The 23387-nt window shown below is 39.0% G+C and overlaps 1 protein-coding gene across 1 annotated transcript in view; it reads left to right on the forward strand.

The window, feature by feature from the left end:
• ANOS1 (anosmin 1) overlaps window positions 1-23387 on the forward strand; it is a 91648-nt gene that overhangs the window by 26911 nt on the left and 41350 nt on the right. The window contains exon 3 of the mRNA XM_079972687.1: window positions 23216-23278. Within this exon, the coding sequence (XP_079828813.1) occupies window positions 23216-23278 (63 nt within the window). The remainder of the gene's footprint in view (window positions 1-23215; window positions 23279-23387) is intronic.

The raw sequence follows: 23387 nt of genomic DNA on the forward strand, positions 1-23387 counted from the left end.
TTCCCTTTCTATTTGCCAGGAGGTGATGGGACCAGTGGCCATGATCTTTGTTTTTTTGATGTTGTGCTTCAGACCATATTTTGTGCTCTCCTCTTTCACACTCAATAAAAGGTTCTTTAATTCCTCCTCACTTTCTGCCATCAAGGTTGTGTCATCTGCATATCTGAGGTTGTTGATATTTCTTACGGCAATCTTAATTCCGGCATGGGATTCATCCAGCCCAGCCTTTCGCATGATGAATTCTGTATATAAGTTAAATAAGCAGGGAGACAATATACAGCCTTGTCGTACTCCTTTCCCAATTTTGAACCAATCAGTTGTTCCATATCCAGTTCTAACTGTAGCTTCTTGTCCCACATAGAGATTTCTCAGGAGACAGATGAGGTGGTCAGGCACTCCCATTTCTTTTAGAACTTGCCATAGTTTGCTGTGGTCGACACAGTCAAAGGCTTTTGCATAGTCAATGAAGCAGAAGTAAATGTCTTTCTGGAACTCTCTAGCTTTCTCCATAATCCAGCACATGTTTGCAATTTGGTCTCTGGTTCCTCTGCCTCTTCTAAATCCAGCTTGCACTTCTGGGAGTTCTCGATCCACATACTGCTTGAGCCTTCCTTGTAGAATTTTCAGCATAACCTTGCTAGCGTGTGAAATGAGTGCAATTGTGCGGTAGTTGGAGCATTCTTTGGCACTGCCCTTCTTTGGGATTGGGATGTAGACTGATCTTCTCCAATCCTCTGGCCACTGCTGAGTTTTCCAAACTTGTTGGCATATTGAGTGTAGCACCTTAACAGCATCATCTTTTAAAATTTTAAATAGTTCAGCTGGAATACCATCACTTCCACTGGCCTTGTTATTTGCAGTGCTGTCTAAGGCCCATTTGACTTCACTCTCCAGGATGTCTGGCTCAAGGTCAGCAACCACTCTACCTGGGGTGTACGAGCCATCCATATCTTTCTGGTATAATTCCTCTGTGTATTCTTGCCACCTCTTCTTGATGTCTTCTGCTTCTGTTAGGTCCTTACCACTTTTGTCCTTTATTATGGTAATCTTTGTACGAAATGTTCCTTTCATATCTCCAATTTTCTTGAACAGATCTCTGGTTCTTCCCATTCTTGTTTTCCTCTATTTCTTTGCATTGCTCGTTTAAGAAGGCCTTCTTGTCTCTCCTTGCTATTTTTTGGAAATCTGCATTCAGTTTCCTGTATCTTTCACTATCTCCCTCGCATTTTGCTTGCCTTCTCTCCCCCGCTATTTGTAAGCCCCTTCATGGATCACTGCCTTGCCGTGGCGAAGGGGCTTGAATAACTCAGAGAAGCTATGAACTATGCCGAGCAGGGCACCCAAGATGAACAGGTCATAGTGGAGAGTTTTGACAAACGTGATCCACCTGGAGGAGGAACCGGCAAGCCACTCCAGTATCCCTGCCAAGAAAACTCCATGGACAAATTTCTCTTAATGATGAATAATTTCATAAACTCATATTATGTCCCAGTTGCCTTTCACCTAAATACATAAGTCCTAATACCTTAGCTTTTCCTTATAATCTGGTACTTCATGAAAGTTTTAGATACTTTTCTACACCTTTTCCAGCTCTACAAATAACCTTTTTTTGAGGTTGAGTTGAGCAAGAACTGTATGCAGTATTTTACATGTAGTTGCCCCATACATTTGTATAAAGGCTTTATAATACCAAAAGACTTAATTTAAATACTTTTTAACATGTCCTTTTCACCATTACTATATTTGGTTGATATTTTTATTGAAAATTTCACCTTGATATCTTTTCTGATTATTACTATAATTTCAGACCTCATTAGTTTATAGGTGAAATTAGAAACCCATCTCCTGCCATGTCTATCACTTTATATTTACCTAACAATGAACTTTTTTTCAGCATATTGTTGCCTGTTGAGCCCAGATTGGAGAAATCCTTTGGAGTTATTTGATTTTTCCATTTTTTAAAACCATATTGAATATTTTGGTGCTGTCCACCAACTTTGCTACCTTTGATTCAGACCTACTTATAAATACATGAAATAGAACATTTATTCCAAGTACAGGGAGGGGACCTCACTACCTTTTTGTTTAAATTGTGAAAATTGTTGTTTTACTCCTACCCTTTACATCATGTTTTTTAATCACTTACTGATCTAGAAGAAACCCAGTCCCCATCATTTGGTATATAATTCTCTTGAAATTTCAAACTAGCCCACAGGTTCACTATTTTGCTCCTTTCTATCTTTTTGTCAGAGAAAAACAAGTCAAAACAAATGCAGAATTTATTATGGAACCTTTACCATGTTTGTCTCTTCTCCAGTCATTACCTGGAAAATATATACTCTTTTGCTTGCCTCTCTATCCTTAGATTTACTCCTGCAGGGCAAACTGCAACTTTGCTGAGGGGTGGAAGCAGGAAAGGAAGTATCTTGAACAGGGAAGCTGTATATTTACAGGATTAAACCCCCTTCCTTCATAATTGGGTCATAATCAACTTGGCAACCCCCACAGTTGCTTTTAAGGGGGAAAAGGTGGGATTCCAGATCATGGATCATCTGAATTTCAGTTGGTTTGGTCCTAATATTGGAGGGGGAGAATGAGTGGACAGCCTTTCTTATCAGCCCCCCAAAGAGAGACTCTCCCAAACTTCTGTTTCTTGAATCACTTGTTTTGATCAGGTTACTGGTTTTGTGTATTCAGGGGGTTGACATTTACAGTTAAATCTAAGTTTTGTTTCATTGCAAAAGCATCTCATTAAAAGAGCTTCTGGTTTTGGTTTTGGCTTGACTACCTCCTTCCAAGAAGTAAAGATACAAGGGGCAATATAAAACCTTTTACGCAAGAGTCAAGCTACTCACTGTTCATTAAGGTTAGTCATTAATGCAAATACTGATTTTACAGGACTTGATGGATGAATAAGACCATACAGATTATCATTTCACCATGTGCTTTTCCATAGACCTGCATTTCATATGTGGCAAAGTACTATATTTTTCCCTCTTGGGAAGATGATATAGATGACCAACTACTCTGGAATGAGACAGTGCTCTCTGCTGGCTTGTTGCCATCTGTATGGGCTCAGTGTCTTAAGAGACACATACCCATCACTTCTCCCCTTAAAATATGGGTCTTGATCCAGTGCTTCTCTATGAGTTAGATATTTTTGTTCTTGGGTGGCAAAAGTGCTGATTTTGAGTTTGGCTGTGCTCAGCAGGAAAGGAGCTGTCCGCTTAACGGTTGTTAATATTTGTTTGGTTCTGGACTATACTGCTGTCTGATATCTGTAACTCTCATTATTCACTCACTGGGTGGCAGTTACGGATGTAATGTTCATTAAAAGCATTTGCTGAGAAAAAATTTAGGCAGGGTCAGAAGTTGATGCTTGAAAACTTGCACAAGATGGACAGCTGACACCTACTATTTAAGCCTCTGAAAACAAATATCCATCCATTTTCAGCTATCTGCGAGGAAATTACAGATTTGCTAAGTATTTCTTAAATTACAGCTGGCAACTAATTGGGAGGTGGACATTTCCTCCCCATTGGTGGTGTTCTGTTGTAGAGTAAACTTCAAGTTTGTTTACATTTTATGGTATCCTTATTTTGGTTAAGTATATCTGCATGACACTGGCATTGGGTAACTGAATAATATCACTGTGGTTGCTAGACATTCTCTAACTGAAGTTATTAATATCTTTTTTAAGATCTGAAAATCAGTATTTTTTAAATACCCCCACTTGTAAAATTTGCTATAGAGATGTGAATTTAACACTGAAAAGATGAAGAAATGTTATGAACTAGAACCACATCCCCACATGGCACAACACTGTGTAACCTGAACATAAAGTTTTATTCCTTGTAATGTTTCATCCTTAGCAACAGTAAAGACCTAAGCTTTATGTGGGATCATATAATTTATCTACTCTGAGCATCCTCCTGTGTAAGCATTGGTTGTAAACTTTTGGTACTTTCGGTCATTGCCTCTGCACAGATGGGATTCTCAGGACAAATTGGCTATTGTGGTTGCTTATTTTGTTTATGAATTGCTTACCATGAGGTTTCTTGAAGTTATTTGCGATAAAAATGACATATAAAACTGTTACATATATAAAAACAGTTAAATACAATTGCATATAAAAACAATTGCAAGAATGGTAAATATAAAAACACTTTAAAACAGCAATACATACATAAAATCAATCCAGATCCAGGACGGATACCAACTGCAATAAATATTTTAGATGTGTTGGTAGAAGGCAATTCTAGCTAGTGAGGTTACCTGGGCCTAGAGTGACAGAGATGGATCTAAGAGCACCCCCGGTTTATAAACTTGCTCCTTCAGGGGGAATACAACCTTATCCAAAGCAGGCAGTTGACCAATTGCCTGGACCCACCTCCAGCTTGCCAGGATTGAGTGTCGATTTGTTGGCCCTCATCCAGCCCACACCCAAGTCCAGGCTCCAGTCCAGGGCTTGCACAGTCTCTGCTGATTCAAAGAAATAGAGCCAGATATCAGTGGCGTACTAATCACACCTCACCCTAAATCTAATGAGTGCTCTCAATGGCCTCATGTAGATGTTAAATAGAGGCATCTTGTGGTGCAGTTGCCAGGGGGCAACACTTAATCACCCAGTGCTATTATCTGAAACCAACCCTGGATATTGGACTTTTCTAAAGGCAGGCTGAACTTCAGGAGGACCACCAAGAATGCCCCATCAGAAGATCTGGATGATCTGGTGGAGCACGGCCCTTAAGTACTTTAGGCTCAAGTTGTTTAGGGTTTTTCAAACTAGCACAAGAGCCTTAAACTTGGCCTGGTACCAAAGTGGCAAATGTTGTAAAGAATACAAGAAGACCTTTATATAAAATGATAAATAGTAGTGTAACATTTGTATCCTACTTTCCCCATTAAGGAATTTAGGGGAGTGTATCCCCATTTTATCCTCCCACAAGTCTGTGGGGTAGGAGAAGGTGAGCATGAAGTACTTAGCCAAGGTTATCCTTGTATCTTTTCTGTGACAACAAGATCTGTAACACCAATAATAATAATAATAATAATAAATTTATTTATACCCTGCCCATCTGGCTGGGTTTCCCCAGCCACTCTGGGTGGCTCCCAGCTGAATATTAAAAACACAATACAGCATTAAACATTAAAAACTTCCCTAAACAGGGCTGCCTTCAGATGTCTTCTAAAAGTAAGGTAAGTCTAGTTGCTTATTTCCTTGACATCTGATGGGAAGGCATTCCACAGGGCAGGCGCCACTGCCAAGAAGATTCCCTGTAACCTCACTTCTCGCAGTGAGGGAACCACCAGAAGGCCCTCGGTGCTGGACCTCAGTGTCCGGGCTGAACAGTGAGGGTGGAGATGCTCCTTCAGGTATACAGGACTGAGGCGGTAACTTATACATACGAGATCAGTATTTTAGACAAACTATACAGTTAGCATATACTGAAGAATCAGATTGTTTCCAGCATTATCTCAGATAAAACTGAAAGATACACACAGCTTTGTGAAGTGTTAAATTCTGAGTTTCACAATTTCTTTTAAAAGAAAAAAGCAACATTTGTATTTAGTTTCGATGGGTGAACAATTTCAGCTTGTTGGACATAGAGCTGTTTAACACCTTAAATAGAAACCAGGATGAAACTTGTGTCACTTGGAACAAGAAGCTTAGTGTGTTTGGACATCTGTCATGGCAAAGTCAAGACTATAAAGTTGTCAGACCTTCTTTGACCTTTTTGCTCCTTTATTTATTCTGATGATTTCGGTTTAGCACCTATTTTCACACTTGATATTTAAATTGCTACATGATATACTGCTTTGTTTGATAAGAAGGCATCCTAATTGTTGTTTACTATCTGGAACAATTAATCCATTTTTATTTACTTAAAAGTCACAGACCTTTTAAAAGTATATGTGTTTAATGCCTGCTTTCTTACTTCTTCAAATACAAATGATTCTCATGGTTGGGAAATTTTAGGGTCATGGTCAGTCCTTTTTCATGACCTCATTGAAGCAGAACATTATGTGCATCAGCAGTTACATGAGCTTCACTGTTGTACCCAATTTGCACATTGAGTTATATTCTATCAAGCTTGTGGATAACATGATACTGTGTCCTTGTTTGATTATGGATCACAGTTACTGTGAATGCTGCAAGAACAGTAAATAGAGCCTGGAAGAGCTGTCAAGTCCCCACTCCCCCTTGCCATGACTTTTCAAGGCAATGTCATGTAATTTTATCTTTGCCTTGTAGTAAGAAAAGATTTAACTGTGTTACATTGAGCTTTTATCGCTCACAACCTAAAAATGCCACTTGCTGTATACAATACAAGTGAAAAGACACTTGCTACATTCTTAAGAACTTTAAAGAAAATAAAATCAATGGATGCCCCTTCTTTGTTCGTGGTAATGGACAGCATTAACCCAGTTACTTGTTTCTTAATGCTGCTTGAAGCATTAGCATTCAGAGTCTTTGGGGATCCCTATTTGGCTGAACATTAAATAATTTTAGTTTGGACTTGTCTATATTTGCCGTTTGAAATATTCTAAAGTTCAGATATCCACAATTTATGTAGCAGGGATCTGTTGTTAGCAATTTTCTATACACATATGGCTGTTCTCCAGAAGTCTTTTGATCTTGTGGCGCAAGGCAAAACTCATGCCATCTGAATTGTCTGATTAATTTTCTGTTAGCTCATGTCAGCATTTTTCATGCCATCATTAAAAGTACTTACAGTATTTCATATTTTGTTGATTAAAGGTATATCAACACTATAAGTAATACTCTCATCCACAGCGAATGGTTGATCATGCTCATGCTCAGAAGCTACTTGGAGAGGTGTATGTGCAGTATTCACAACATTTCTTTTCACATATTTGCCTCCCTATGTGATTAAAAATGTGCATTTGAGGAATATCTCTTGGAGAGAGATGTACAGAATGCTATTGAGCTTGTCAGATTTGAAGTCCAAGGCCCGATTTGTTCTCCAGTTAACTTATTCATACATAGCACCTTTTTCTGAGCCTTCTGGGCCAAGGTCCATATGCATGGTAACCTTTTAAGGGGAAGTGATGTGTGTAAGTTGAATTATAACAGATCAGAAGTGATGATGTGATGTGTGTGCTCTATGTGGAGGTGATCATGGGCCTTGGAGGTGGAACATTTCCTTAACATGCGATGCCGTATGAATGGTAAATGAGTGTGCCTTTCATCCATGTTTTTGACTCAGAATGCTAGCCCAGTGAGCACATAAACTGGACCTTGGAGTTGTGTTTCAACTTACAGTAGAAATTATTGATTTGTATTATTCAGAAGATATTTGGAGAAGTTCAGTGGCGGAGCACATGCTTTTCATGCCAAAGATCCCATATTCAATCCCCAGCATCTCCAGGTAGAGATTGGAAAGACTCTTGCCTAACACAAGAGCCGCCACTACCAGTCAATGCAGTCAATGTGGACAATGTTGAGCTGGATGGGACCCACTGTCTGACTCAGTAGAAGGTGCCGTCCTTTGTTCCTGGCCCCATTTTTACATGTTTGGCTAGAATACTGAATTTTCATAAAATAGCATAATTAATAGCGCATGCTTACGTTAGCATGATAATATCTGCCCACAGTAATATCTGATGGTAAGAATATGACTCTGCTTTTAAAAAGGATCTGCAGAGATGTAAAATTTTCCAGTTGTTCAGTATGTTCCAATAATTGAACCTAGGGAATGCAATTTCCATGGGTTTTGTTCTCACTTGTGCTTCTGGATTAGTACCAGGTAAAATCCGTTAGGAAAGTGTTAGGTCCATGCCATACTCTCTTAGGGGCAAGAAAGGGTAACCATTTTATTATGTCCTGCTTGGTCCCCTGTTCCCATCTTTGCTTTTTCCATATGAGATCAACTGTTTGAATCTAGCTTCACTTTTGTCTTCCTATTTTAACATTTTCTGGCTTGCAAATGTTCTTTTTTCAACATTTACTCAATAGAACAAAAGGATCTGCCATTTAGAAGATACTCTCATTTCTATATTTAAACTTTCAGTCATGGGGGGGGGGGGAGAGGTGAAATAGGTGTGTAACTTTGAAAAGTACTACTTTGGTTTGTGTTCTGTGACTCAACTGTTTTTAAAATGCCCTCCCCCATCCACCCAAATAACTACTCCTTTGCTGAAAACATGTGTGCTCCTGATGAATGTCCCAACTGTAATACCCACATATTTTCTCTCTGCTTCAGAGAAACCCATACGTCTTCCATTTGCAAGTTTGTAAATTTAAAATTAGGCTGAAACAAACAGAAATGTAAAGAAAGTATAATTTATTTGCCCCTGACCACCTGGAACAGCAATTGTGCTGATAAAGGGACTCAAAGGATTCATGAAATAAAATCCCTAAATGCCAAATGCTTTAAAGCTTTGCTTTTTTTCTTCTTGTTGCAAATCTTTCATTGTAGTCAGTGTGAGTTCTTAGTGTGAAAAGGAAGTTATGACCTGGCAAACATTTACTGCTCTGTAGATATTCTCATGGAAGCTTTCCACAAATCCAAGCAAGGTGAAATTATTTAAGTAAGAAATTGAACTGGATTAGAAGGCTATAAAAATCAGGGCATATTACTCCTGAGATGATATTGTGTTTCATGTGTTTCATGTTTTATTTTCCAATTTGGCTAAGGGATACTGACTTTCAAGAATCTGAACATTATATTTGGTAACGTCGTGTGTGGGAAGCAGTGGTGTTTTTCTAGAAAAAGAGGTGTTGGAACTGACCATGAGCATCTCCCTTGTTCTCTTAGAATGACAATGGTGCCCACCTGAGAGGTGCCAGAACTGAGTTCATATGAGTTCTCCCTGAATAAAAGCCCTGGTGGGAAATATTTCAGAACAGAAGTTAAACACATGGTGCACCTATATTATAAGGAGTCTGTGCTCTGGCTTTACATGCTTGTGTAAGGTGCAAGATCTGCCTAATAAACAGGTAAGGCAAAGTAGAGTTCAAAGGTGGAGAGGAAGTTCATCTAGTGGAAGGAAGAACTGGGAAAACTGAAACTGGTTCTCACCTCAACCGAGGGCAGGAGGGCTCAGAGAAGCTCTTGAAAGACTTCTCTATGAGGGGACATCATAGCTTGGATTCAGCATCAGGAAGGTTGAAACAAGTCTTGTGGAAGTTTCCTAGTGAGAATAAGAGGAGTTTGATTTTTGATTCTAGTGTTGCACTAGAAGCAAGGCTTGGCTGCTGCTAAGGAAAATCAAGGAGTGGCAGTTTCCATCAGCAGAAGTTTGTGAGGCAGGTGGTACTGTTGCTGTTTACCCAGCCAGGGATGGGGTGAGGCAGCAGCAAGGCCAGGGGAGCTATGGTTGGCGTCAGTGGTTGGCCTGCAGGTATGTGCACACTTGTGGGGAAGCCATCAAAATAGAACTCTCCCAACCTCCATGTGCTGTGTCCTGGTGAGTGGCAGTGCTACTGCCCATAGGAGGACACCATTGCCACTCCCTCATACCCCACTGATTCCCCACATGTCCCTCTTTCTTCATTTGTATTTCTAAACATTCAATTTCCCACCTTCATCTACCCTTTATGGCTTGGTGGGCCTCCCCCTCCTAAAATTATGACAGTGATAGTTAAAAAATGTTATGGCAGTACATGTTATTAGGCTTATTAGTAATGGTTCTCTCAGCTTGCTCTGGTGTTACAATGCTTTGGGGTGTGTGTATGTTGGTGTTGTTTTTTAATGAAAACACAAATTATCCCATCCACCTTTTTCTTAATTCTTTCCCTCCCCTGTGCTCAAAGCACATAGCAAGATGGCAGCCAAGTGATAGATAAAATGCTTATGTTTTCTTTGCTAAAATCCCTGTGGTGCAAATCTGGATTTTGCTTTTTTTATTTGGAATGGGACTTGGAAGCTTTCAGACAACTGATAAATTTTGGACACAAATTTTCTAAGAATGGAAATTGGATATACTATTCCATGAATAACAGGAAATGTGCAGCCAGCAGAAGAGCATTAGAATAGATCTTTCTTTGTGGTGGGTGGCTTTTTATTTATTTTTCCAAATATTAGTGCCAAGCAGAAGTTTGTATGACTCTTACAATTCCAAAAGATGCTTAATGCTGGTATAAGTTTCTCTAAGCTGTGTTGGCTTTGCTGTGCATAAAAACCTTCTGATTATTAGCTTCAAGCTAACTTGGATGAGGTGAATCTGTCAATTTTGGTTTCTCATTTTACAATCTTAAATTTAGTTCTTCATATTTCCACAGCAGTTTGTGATTTTTTTTTAAAAAAAATAAAACCCCTCATAAAAACTTGGGATTTTAGTGCAAATTTCCCCCAATAGAATATATAGTGTACATTTTTGTATGCATTTTTGCCTTTATATAATTTCTGCAAAGCAATTTCCATAATAAAATGCATTTTTGTATGTTAACTGTGGTTTAAGTGTGCATAAAATGCATGTATTAGCAAAGCATTACATTTTTGAGCACATTACTTGCCGGGAAAACTGCGCTGCAAAATCCAGGAAAATTCCAATTTTAAAAGATCAATGTGTTTTAGTTTGTGTATTGCAGTGATGACTAAACATAGCCCTCCAGCTGTTTTGGGACTACAACTCCCATCATCCCTAGCTAACAGGACCAGTGGTCAGGGATGATGGGAATTGTAGTCGCAAAACAGCTGGAGGGCCAAGTTTGGTCATCACTGGTGTATTGGTTCGAAAGGTGCAAATTAGGTAGTTTCTCATTGAAATGCAAATAAAATCAAATTTGTCCCCCATTCCTAGTGAAAACACCCCGATTTGCAATATTAAAGTTTTGACTTGGTCTCCCACTTTCATTCCTGCTTTGTTGTAATAAGCAGAGCAGCTCTATGGACCTGGAACAGTGGAGAGGGAAGATATTTGCTGTGTCTTCTTGATCCTCCAAAAGGGCTTTGGCAGTAGAAAATGAATTTAGTTTTTTGTGCAACTTGTTCATCAGTTGTCAGCATCAGTGACTGGAGAAGCCCCCTGTACAGTTGGCCAGTAGGGAAACAGATGTGAAAATACAGCCTCCTACCTAATATACTGTATTTTTCGCTCCATAAGACACACCTGACCATAAGACGCACCTAGTTTTTAGAGGAGAAAAACAGGGAAAAAAATATTCAGAACGAAACAGTGGATGTATGATTTTTGTGGCCACAGACATGTGATTTGACGGTGAGTTTGGCGTAGCCCAATGCAAATATCCTGAGAATCCATGTGGATCCGTGCTTTGTAAACATGTTTTTGTGCCATTGCGGCCCTACGAAACAGTGGGTGCATGATTTTTTTGGTGCAGGCTGTAGCCATGAACATGCTATGTGATTTGATGGTGAATTTGGGGTGATTCAATGCAAAAATCCTGAGGATCCATGGGCTTTTACCTCCCCCCTCCCAGGCAGCCTCGTCCCTTATCTCCCTCCTGATTACTTGCTGATCAGCTGCTTCCTTTCAACACCCACTTCCCTCTTGTTTGCCTTAGTGTCTTTTCCTTAGCTGAAGCAGTTTTTTGCTCCTCCTTTTCTTCTAATTTCTCTCCTTGTTGCTTGTTTTAGTATTCCTGTCTCCTCTCCTTGCAAGTTCGCTGTCTTTACCTCTCCCCCTCCCCAGGCAGCCTCCTTTACTAGTAGCCTTATCTCTCTCCTGATCACTTGCCGATCAGCGGCTTTGTTTCAACATCCATTTCCCTCTTTCAAAAAAAGAAAAAAAGGGGGAAAAATCATAATCTGCTTTTCGCTCCTGGGCAATTCGGCTCCAGGGACCACACATTCACTCCATGAGACACACAGACATTTTAGGAAGAAAAAAGTGCGTCTTATGGAGTGAAAAATACGGTACTTTGAAAAAAAATGTGTTTTGCTACATATGCTTGTTGAAAAGTCACACATACAGTAGATAATATGTCTGTGGTGTTGTTCACTGCTTTTTTCCTGATATACTGAAGTTAATAACTAGGACATTGCATGGGGCAATAGGGGATTAGTGTGTCTGTGATTGTAAGTATACAGTAGAGGTAAACGAAAGATGTTGAAAGGGGAGTTTTAAAGAGGCTGAACTGGAGCACACTCTGAAAAACTGGAACACGATGTCATGAATCTTGATTCTTACCTCTTCCCTTCCTCTTTTGACATTACTTTAATGAGCTTTTTAAAAGGCCATTTCTTAATTCTTGTAGCCACTGTTATAACACTCCTTGTTATACAAGCTAAATTGTCCTGAAGCCATGGCTGACCATTTGCTACCTGCCCTATAGGTCTGTGGGTATTGTGATCTTTGGGGTGTGAGTGTATGTGTGCAAAATGCATACATGTGAAGACAGTATTGCTTCTCCTAATGCTTTCTGGGGAGGACTGTTTGGGCACACATGTTTCAGTATGTGTGTCATGCAAAAATGGACCTCAGGCTTCTTGTAGGAACGTAGGTAGCTGCCTTATGAGTCAGACATCTGTTTTGTCTACCTCAGTAATGTTTGTAGTGAAGACTTCATACTTTGTCAGTTTCTTTCCAGCTTTTCAGGAAGTAGTCTTTTTTCCTAGAAGGACACCTTTCCATTTGTTCTAGAACTGGGCTGCAGCCTGAAAAGATACCTTTAATGGAAATACATTGGCATTGCATTCACACGTAGAGCTAACCTAATACAATAGTACCTTTTGGTTAAGAACTTAATTCGTTCCGGAGGTCCATACTTAACATGAAACTGTTCTTAACCTGAAGCACCACTTTAGCTAATGGGGCCTCCTGCTGCTGCTGCACCTCTGCTGTGCAATTTCTGCTCTCATTCTGAAGCAAAGTTCTTAACCCTAGGTACTGTTTCTGGGTTAATGGAGTCTGTAACCTGAAGTGTCTGTAACCCAAGGTACCACTGTTTAATTGGATTTAATCTTTATACTTAAAAGAGAACTTTCTAAAGGGCTGAGCATACGGTTGGCAACATCCCTTGTGCTGCACTTCCCAAGCACTTGACAGTCAAGTCGAGTGATGATGACTTCATGTGATTGACAGGTGGGTTGACCCAGGCTTGGGGTCCCTTTCAACTCTATGGTTCTATGATTCCATTGTTCACTGAAGACCTGTACACCTGTGAAAGTGGGGGGGGGGGACATTAATGGTGGAAGATTTCTTAAGCAGGAATGAAGCATATAGCTCAAAGCATGACAACTTTCTGATAAATCTCTGTTTTATGTACTGTGACCATTTTTAATTCTAGAGCAGTCAGTAGAAGTTTTAGTACATTCTTTTGGGAGCCACAGTTATGCTCTATGAAATATCCACTTGTTAACAAATGCCGGAGGTTAAATTTACAATCCCACAGTGGAGTGCATAGGCCAAGTGCCATTTAAATTCAGCATGCATAATAATTTATGGTTTTAAATTGAATTTATTCTAACATTTCTGGAGAGTAGAATTTCATTCCACTAATATTGATTCTATTGCATTTGTTAACAAAAGGCTGTGAAATTCAGAATCCAATACCTGTTGTTTGATTTAAGGTTGTAAGCACACCTACCTGGACAAATATGTTATGGAAGGATTAGAGAGCACATCAGTCAATATGCTAAAGAGGAATTTAATTGTCTCTCCGAAATAAGAACAGAGCAGACACAGGAAATTTCTGACTCCTTTCAGTTTCAGCTAAGTCCAGTTGCATTGTAAGCCTCACTGAAGTAAGCTTACTTCTGAGCAAACTTTTGTATGTCCTACAATCATGCAAACTTACATGTAATCAGGTCAACTTAATCTAATGAGTTCCATGTAAACATGCATAAAAAGGTAAAGGACCCCTGACAGTTAAGTCCAGTCGCAAATGACTCTGGGGTTGCGGTGCTCATCTCACTTTACTGGCCGAGGGAGCTGACGTTTGTCTGCAGTTTTTTCGGGTCATGTGGCCAGCATGACTAAGCCGCTTTGAATCCTGCCATGTAAAATTTAGTGTATCATGTCAGTATATTGATCAAAAAGCCACAGTTCCATAATACAACAAGGCGCTGCAGTGTTAAAGTCCAGACAGAAGGTTAATATGTAGTGAAACTAACCCTGTGGTTTGTATTGTGTTGGATTCCAGCTAATTACATTTAGTTATATCTTAAATTGTGATTGTTTAAAACAACAAATTTATGGTTTGTTGTACATATAACATCCCTGCCAGTGTATTTTTTTTTAATGTCAAGAACACACAAGATATTGAGTAGATATTTGGAGATAACTTAAGCAAAAGTGATACCATCTAATTGACACACATGAATTCTCTGCTCTAGATTAATCCCTAACTTCTTGCTGATTGTACAACTATTTTAATAGTTTTTCAGTAGCTGAAAGAACATGAAAACTAATACTTTGTGTGTTCAACAGGTCTTGGATTTCTTAAGTGCAAAACATGTTTCACATGCTTCAGTCTATTGACCATAGACCTTTTTTGAATTACAAATTATTTGCAGCTTGAAAGGCTGTTGTTTGTGAAACACAGGCAGGGAATGCTAATTTGAATCTGTGTAAGCAGCTCACTACTGCAGATAGCGTTGCCTGTTTTTACTTCACCAGTTTGTTATAAAATGTATATATGCACATGAAAAGTATGCGCTGTAGATTGAGACAGCCTTATATCTTGTTAAAGAACTAAAGCAGAAATTAGATTCTGTTTTCACTGTAGCTCAAACAGTGCTTAGCTAATCAACTGGCTTGTATGCAAATGTGCCTAGAAATAATTTCCTTGTGCAAAGAAAAGTAAAGGAGCTTACTTTCTTTATTCTTATGCAAATAAGTGGGCTGCTGTTACACAGGCCATCCTGTAACTACTTTGAGGAGACTGATAAATCTATTACAGTAGCTGTCAACAACAGTATCTGCAACAGGCACAGTTCAGCCAGGCGAGTAACAACTCTGTTGCTGTACAGTTGCTATTGTCTCTTCAGAGCATGCACCATGCTCTTCCAGTTAGAGATGGTACCCCATCTTGTTTCTATGAGCTTGCATGTCACTTGTGAATTTTGTCCCTCTGTAGAATCTTGTGTCTAGGGAAAAAGGCATCTTCAGATGTTCTGTTACAAAATGTTTGCTTCTGCTGTAGTCATGTTTTTGGTACAATCGTTACCCTTACCTGGTGGTTCAAAATGTGGTTTGCTTTTCCTGCACATGCATGCTTATACCGTACATGGTCTATCATATTCCTGCATTATCATGCTAATAAAGAAGTAAAATAAATAATATGGGGTGGGATTTAGATTTAGATTATCTAAATCTAGATGATTAGAACCATGTCAGAACATTTTGAAAAAGGAACAGCAAGAGAGAAATGGGGTGGAAAATTTTGGATCCCCCCCCACTCCAGTGTATTGATAGATTCAGGTTGTGTAGATCCAAGTGAAAATTATCTTCCATTTGCATTGAAGCTGTGGTAGAACCATATGGATCCACATGGTTTCCAAAATCTGGTTGAGTGATTTGGAGTCCTAACAGAGTGGCTTCTGACAGTTGGAGAGAAGCTGGTTAGTTAGTGTTCAGTGAAAATGTTCATGCAGAAGGGTCTTTGGATTCAAGCCCTTCTCCTCTTCAGTTCTTTGTGACTTGTTATTCTCTGAAACTGTTAGCATGCTACACCAAACTATGTGATCCCATGATCCCATGTACTCCTGGATAAGATATTGCAGCTGCTTTCCTCCTGTCCTTCTGTGTGCTGTGCTGTGAGCTAAATTATAGTTTAGCTTAGCATGTCATCCAGACCTGGCCTCATGGTTTGTACCACTCCAACAAAGCTTGAGCTGTGAACCAAGAGCCTTGGTTTTTCGCTTAGCAGTACATGTGAACTCTGCGCATGTTTCTATTTTAATGAAATTGCTGCAACTGACCCCGAGCTCATGATATAGTGACGGTTGTCAACATAAATGAATAAGTCACATGGTCATTGAGGATGTGGTTTGTTTTGGCTCTGTATGCATGATGTGACCATCTGTTTACAGTTTTAGGCTTTTTGCACATTATTGGAAAAATGTTTTAAATATAGGGTTTTAATCTGGTCTGGTTAAAAGCATGGCTTTGCAAGTAACGTTTTATTTACCACTTGTGGGCAGCCAATGCTTACAGTAAGTGGAAACACCTCTTGTTATTATGTCAGTTGGAGAACTGTTTTAAACAGCTGGGCAGAAATGTTTAAACCAGGGGGTTCTCAAACTATGGCCGCAAGCTTCATTCATATGGTCTGTGGCATACCTGTTAATGAAAATCAATTCATTAATATATTGAATTCCCCTCCAATAAAATAAGAAATAAAAGAGGCAATAAAATTACAATTAAAAAGTCATAGAATGCCCACTACAATTGCTATGATAGGCCATGGACAGCCAAGACACTTAGAATTTTTAAAGTGGTGCATGGGGGGAAAAGGTTTGGGGACCACTCGTCTAAATCATTAAAATAAAAAAGCCTGAAAGTTACTCTGCAGAGCTTATATTTCTAGCAATATTTAGGAAAGATTGTGCTTTTGAATGGAACATGAGAGATGATAGAACTTCTGAAATATTACATTGGAACCCCCCCCCCCCCAATACACACACTACATGGAATCCCACCTTAAATTCTATTCACTATGCTGAAAATAACAAGATGTTTGTTACAGTTTGGTTTCATGCGAAATGACATTTATAGACGGCATGGCATGAATAGTTTGGAAAATTAGCTTAATTCTGCAAAGAGATTTATTAAATTATAAGGCAAAAATATGAGCAATGGAAGCATTCCATAATCTGATAGATATATTACATTTTAAGGAGAGATTGCTTGTTACTTTTATAAAAGATAGGTTTATAACCTGAAAGAAGGGAGGACAGTCTTATTTCTATAAATATAAACTTAATATTTATGAAAATAAGATTTACCCTCCCTTTTAATGCTTAGCATATTTTCATCCGTGCCTTGGCCAGCAAAGTAATTGTAGAAGCATACAACACAGTCAAGGGTTTTGTTTGTATTCCTGCGTGGAAAAATATTGGCCTCTTAGATTTTTCTCTGTGATAAATTTGTCCTAATGTCTTTGAAACTTGGCAGTTTGTATAAGTAAGTACAAACATTGTAGCCTGTAAAGTTGAGCATCATTCTTTTGGGTTAGCGGTAACAGAATTAGTTATGGATATTATATCTCATGACTCTTCCATGGTATCCTTTTGAGTGGTTTTTGAAATGTTTTTAGCAATTATTCTTATGGATTGTAACTCCTATTTAGATAATTCTAGCTTCCTAATGTGAGTATTTTTTCTGACAAATCTTATTTCCAACTATAATGGGTAAGAGCTGTTAATTTTTTTTAATAAAAATAATACACTGGGTTGTAGTATATTTAAGGAGATGCACAGGTTTTTAAAAGAGCCTAGAGAGAATAAGCATTAACTGTTGAATAATTATTAGTGTATTCAGTTTCTTCTCCCTGAATATTTGCTAACGAGACTTGGTGCCCAAGTTTGAACAAGGCTTAAACTTGGCTGTTTATAGAGCAGATTCGAAGTTGGCTATTGCTGCTGTTGCCATTGTTACTGTAACTTTCCAAGCTTGGTCTTACTGCAGCAAGCATCAGTGCTCTGTCCCTCTCTCCCTTTAATCTTTCATGGTCTACAAAATGCTTTTGGTTAGTGAATCTTAATTGGCCACTAGAGTTAAGATTCTGTGATTTTTGTGTGTGTGGTTAATTGTAGGACTTATTCCCAATGCTAAGCTCAAAGTCAAATGCATGGCTTTTCTCACAGGCTAATATTAAACGAACAGCTCTGGACCTGATGGGCAGGCTAGTCAATGCCTACAGATGCCTTTGACATATTCATTGACTGTTGCTGAATACAGAAATTGTCCATAGCCGTTTGTTTTGGGAGTAAATTTAGGAGAAACCAAGAAGTTCTGGATTTTTTCACCCTGTTTTTTTTACAATACTTGATACATCTGACAGTGGGCAGGTTTGCACATAACGCTAATCCTAAGGAATGATAGAAGTTTGTCAGCTTGGCTGGAATTAAGATTTCGCCCCGCATCCCTAAGAACTGGTATAATTTGGTGAGGCAGGCTGAGAACTAGAAGAGGTTCCAGAAGGCAGAGAAGGGAAAGGAAGGGAAGGAAGACCAGTCAAATGGTGGGGCAGAGTAGCAATAGCAGGGACACCAACTATAGGGGGCTCTGGGTACCTGAACACCCACAAATTTTTTTATTGCGGGTGCTCAGCACCCACACTTCAGGGCCCCCAAGGTCTCACAAGGCTTTGGAACCTGATTTCCAGTGCACCGGAAGTCAGGTTCTGAGGCGGGGTGGTGGTGGTGCATGACGTCATGACATCACATGCACTGGGCACCCATAACCGGGGGCTCAAGTTGGCTCCCCTGAGCAGTAGTCTTAAAGCAAACACCAGAGGAAGCAATTAGTGGCGAATACCTATTTGGCCATAGAATCATAGAACTGCAGAGTTTGAAGGGATCCCGAGGGTCATCTAGTCCAGCTCTGCCACGACAGATGGCTTATATTAATTTATATGTTTAATTTAAGAAATACTGCTTATTATTGAATTCTTAATGTGAGGTGATGGTTTATTGTTGTTATTATTTTATTTCTTTTTTTATAAAAATATATAATATTTTTATTTAATTCTTTATTAAAGTTGGGAATAAAAAAATTAGAAACATTGAGAACCACCTTGTGAGGGCTTTCCTTAAAAGGCAGCTTAAACGTTTTCCCAGTAAATGAACTCCTGATAATATTCTGAGGAATCTCAGGGGTTGTTGCTGCGGGAAAACAGATGGAAAGCAGTATTAATATGAACTGTAATCGTCTTCCCCTACAGCCCTTTTCTGCCATTTCCTCTATAATGTAGTAGCCACAATGCAGTACTCTGCTTTCCTACACTGCAAATGTCAGAAAATGTCATTTTGAAAACCCAAAGAGTTCACAGCATGGTTCTTGTCCATACCAGCATTGCTCCAGTTTTTGGGAGGGCCAGTATTGGTGTGACAAGAAGCTACATTGTGGCCTCCTCCCACATGATCTATGGCTTTTGATCTTGCCTTCATAGCAGTGGAAAAACCTGCTATGCAGTGCCTGCCAAACCATGGAAGTAACATGAGTCAGGGACCTTAGTAAAGGGCTGTGTGATTTTAACCGTGATCCTTCTAAGCAAGAACCATATCAACCCTTAAAGTAAGGAACAGAAATATAGCAACGTTTGTAGTGCTAACTGTGTTTAAAATGCAACTAGCTGAAATAGTTTCACAGTAGACTCTAATAATTAGGGCCTAATTGATTTGTGCACCCCAAGGGAGAACCTAAATTGATCTGTACTTCACTTATATTGGTATAATGGGAACAGAATAGGCCTAATTTCTTTAGTGAGGAAGATCATTATTAAGAACCTTGCATCGCTTTCCTTGTTTATGCTTTCTCTTTCCCACCGCCATCCCAGCTTGGTGAAGTACAGATGCCTGGTGCCGGAATGTGGTAACCTGGCCATCAAATGGGCCTCACAAAGAAAGCCCTTTCAGGTCTTTCAGTGAAACAACTACTGCATCTTATTATAGCGTGAAATTAGAAGTGAAAAGCCCTACAGTTTTTTTGCTATTTAGTAATGCGGAATATGTCGCCATGGATGGCAATGGTAGTGCTAGAAAGAGAAGCCAGAAGCCAAAAAGAGAAACCTAGTAGCAGTTCAGACAAAGACGGTCCCTTCTCTCCCTGTTTCTGACTGTTCGGTGGTCTGTAAAACTCAAGTTCTGTAGTAGAAACTGAGCAAAAATATTTTGTTGCATCTCCTTCAATAAGGTGCACAAATGTGAGCTTGCAGTAGAGGGTAAGAAGAGGAATAATCTGATAGCAGTTCAATTCTAATAACTAAAATATAGGTTGGCTGCATTTTTACAAGTTACGCAACCACTTTTATAAAAAACGGAGATTTGATGTTCTAATGCTATAACTAGATGGGGTTTTCAAGAAGGCAGAATGAAGTTATCTGAAGCCACCTTGTAACAGCTAGAAATGGAAAACTTGCCAAGTCACTATCCTTCCATAGTTTTAAAGTACCATTTTCATTTCCAAAAAAAAAAGCTAAATAAATTTGTTTTCTGTGCGCTTTTTGTACAATGCCAATAATGTTCCCTGAGGACTTAATTAAATGTAGTAAAGTAATTGTAACTTTAAATAACTGAATTATGTGGTAACTGAAGCCTTTTGGAAGTTGGTGGAGGGGGGGAGAGATTATTGTGGTATCTTATTATGTTTGTTTTGCAGATCACGAAAAATAACCTCAAATGTTTTAAATATATACTTAATAAAAATACTGACTAAAACAGATTTAGGACATAAGCTCTCTCTTGCACAGATCGTGTGGAAAGGCATTCTAAGGTTTGTGGTATCACACTGCTGGCTATGTCTTTTGGTTTTGCCTGTTAGCAGAGTAAAGAAAGAGATTTCAGAGAAATCTGAATAAAGAAAATAGATTTCAGAGAGGAATGAAACTGAGATAACTGAACAAGAGCCTGGTATAGCTTAGCTATAGCTTAGCTAACCTGTGTGGTGATTGGATTAAGTGTGAAGAGACTTGGGTTCAAATTCCCACTCAGCCATTTATTTATTTATTTATTTATTTATTTATTTATTTATTTATTTCTAACTAAATTTATATAGCTGCCCCCCCTAAGACATTATATGATTGGCCCAAGAAACAATCTCCCAGGATGATCTTGGTGCAGTCACACTATCTCCTCCTAAGCTGCCTCACAAGATTGCTGTGAGAATAAACTAGGAGATGAGCACTATGAATTCTTCCTTGAAGACCTTAGAGACAGGGCCAGCCCGCCCATGAGGTAAGGTGAGGTGATTGTTTCAGGCAGCAGGTTCCACAGGGGCAGGAGACCCTGATGTAAATTATTTATTTCCTCCTCTTCCTGATGTAGAACTTCACTCTCAACTTCTTCCCTGGTTGGGAGCAGGCTCCGTTTTGCAATTCACCTGAGGTGCCAACATATCTTCGGCCGGCCTTACTGTGAGGAAATATGACATGCAAATAAATTATGTGCAAGCAAGAAGAGCCATGGAATTTGTATAAAGTGTATTATTTATAGGAAGTTGTAGCCCCTCCGCTTGTGAAAAATAGCATTTTAAATTATTGTTCCTTAATCAATGCTTGCTTTTTGCTTTGATATGCACCGGGGCATGCCTTCTATGGATATCAACAACTTGACAGGCAATAAAAACAGTAGATAGTGGATTATAGCAAATGCAATAAAAGGTTTCTTTCCAACTAGCTTACCATCAAGACTCTCACTCTGCGTCCTTTTTGTGTTTATGTGAATACTTGCATTTATATATATATATATATATATATATATATATATATATATATATATATAAACTAACCCACGAATAAAAGCAATGTAAATCTAATCATATGTCTCACCCTTCAAATTTAATGACCATTGCAAATCCAAGGCCTGGATTTCTTTCAAAAGTGGCATTTCAGTCATCAAATGGTTTCAAGCAGCATTGCCTGTTTTCCCAGTATACATGACAGTGTTGCCAAGTAAACCTTAGCTGGAACTAATTGACTTAAGACTCTAGGCTTTGGTTATAAAATTTCCCCTTCCCACCAAAGGGTGGTGCTCACTAACCAAAAGTCGTTTAAACACAGTCAGATCAGATTTGCACCCACTAACTGTTATTTCACTTCATTGACTCCCCCCCCCCCCGTTACCCAATTACAGCTGTTAGAGTTTGCTATTTCCTTAAAAACATATTCAAAATGGATGCTTGAAAAATCTGGAAAACAGTCTCACAGATCTCCTACTTTGAGCTTTATCAGAGGCTTCATAATCACCACATGGTTTTTACAGAGAAAAATGTTAAGGTGATGTGGTTATAATCAGGAAGGATTTTCTTTTCCCTCCAGGAAGGGTTCACAATCATTTGTTAATGTTATTAAGGAACAATTGGAGTTGCAGAGGAACTCGTAATGGGAAAGTATCTCCAAAAGTTTGTATCATGTACTCGTGACTACTACAAGTGTTTTGTATTAGAAGGTGCAAAATATCTAGATGGGAAAACTAATGGCCCTCTATATGTTTTTGGACTACAAATCTACAACCAATGGCAATGCTGGCCAGTGCTAATGGAGTTGGAGTCCAACAAGATCTGGAGGGCCACAGTTTCTTCACTGCTGATCAAGAAAACTCTGTTCTGATCCTGGAAACAATGATAAATTTAAGTTGAACCACAGGTAACTTGGGCTTTTGCTGCAAGAGTAGGTGAAAGAAAAAGCAGTCTCTGACCTAAGGGTCAAAAGCTGCTGGGAGCTTGCACTTCCTTTTTCATCCTCAGCTGCTAGGTAGCCTGAAAAATTAGAGAAGGAACCTTTGACAGATCAGAAAGGTGAGCAGGGACAGTTCAGAGTAGGAATATCAGAAAAGCCCTGCTGGATCAGACCAAAGACCTATCTAGTTCTGTATCCTTTTCTTGCAGCAACCAACCCAATGCCTATGTCATGCCTTTTAGTATTGTGTGACTGGAAAAATTGCTTCCATCTCCTCTCCCATTTCAGATCAGGACAAATGGGCTCTATTGCAAACTGGTAGCCTTGGGTGAAATAAATGGGTTTTTACACATGGAACACTTGTTTCCTGTATAAATGGAATATGTGACTGAGGCGGAACTTTTATAGAAGAAAGTACAATTTGATATCATGGGTAGGCAAAGTACTATCATACTATTTCATCTGTTAATACTCTGTAGAAATGATTTTCTCTATCTTCCTCTGATGTCTCTAAGCTCTGTAGAATAATCAAGTGCAATGGAGCTATAATTGGAACCCTTGTTAAGCAAGCATGTTAATGGAACGTGGGCATAAGAAACAGATGCTACTATAGAGGAAGAGTATTGGAAATGTTAATCTAATAATGGTTCAGAATAACTTCGGTTATGTGACAGATGTAATGTAAAGTATTCTGAATGTGCTGCTAGTTCCCTTTAATATGAAAAGAATGTTGACAGCACATTCACAGTGCTGAGCTCCTTTTAGATTACATCTATCTTTAGTCTTTGCTCGGTAGCTATGGAACATGCCTTGTCTTCCTGATAAACTCTGTTCAAAATTTCTTTTATTGATGCTTCCAATAAACAGGCCTGTTTTGTAGGCTGAACAAGTTGAGACATATATATATTCCTGACAGTTTATTTATTAATTTTCCCTTCTTTTTAGTGTCTGGAGCCCTGCAAAGAATCCTGGGACTTGAAGAAAAACCATTGCCAAAGTTTCTGTGAGGTATGCCATTTCTAAAGATCTCTTTTTAAAATTCCGTCCTGTATATTTCATTCACACTATTAAATGAGTTTGTTTGATGACAGCGAACTAACAAATAGGATATGTTCTC

Source organism: Podarcis cretensis (assembly GCF_951804945.1).
Source record: "Podarcis cretensis genome assembly, chromosome: 4".
Lineage (NCBI taxonomy): Eukaryota > Metazoa > Chordata > Lepidosauria > Squamata > Lacertidae > Podarcis > Podarcis cretensis.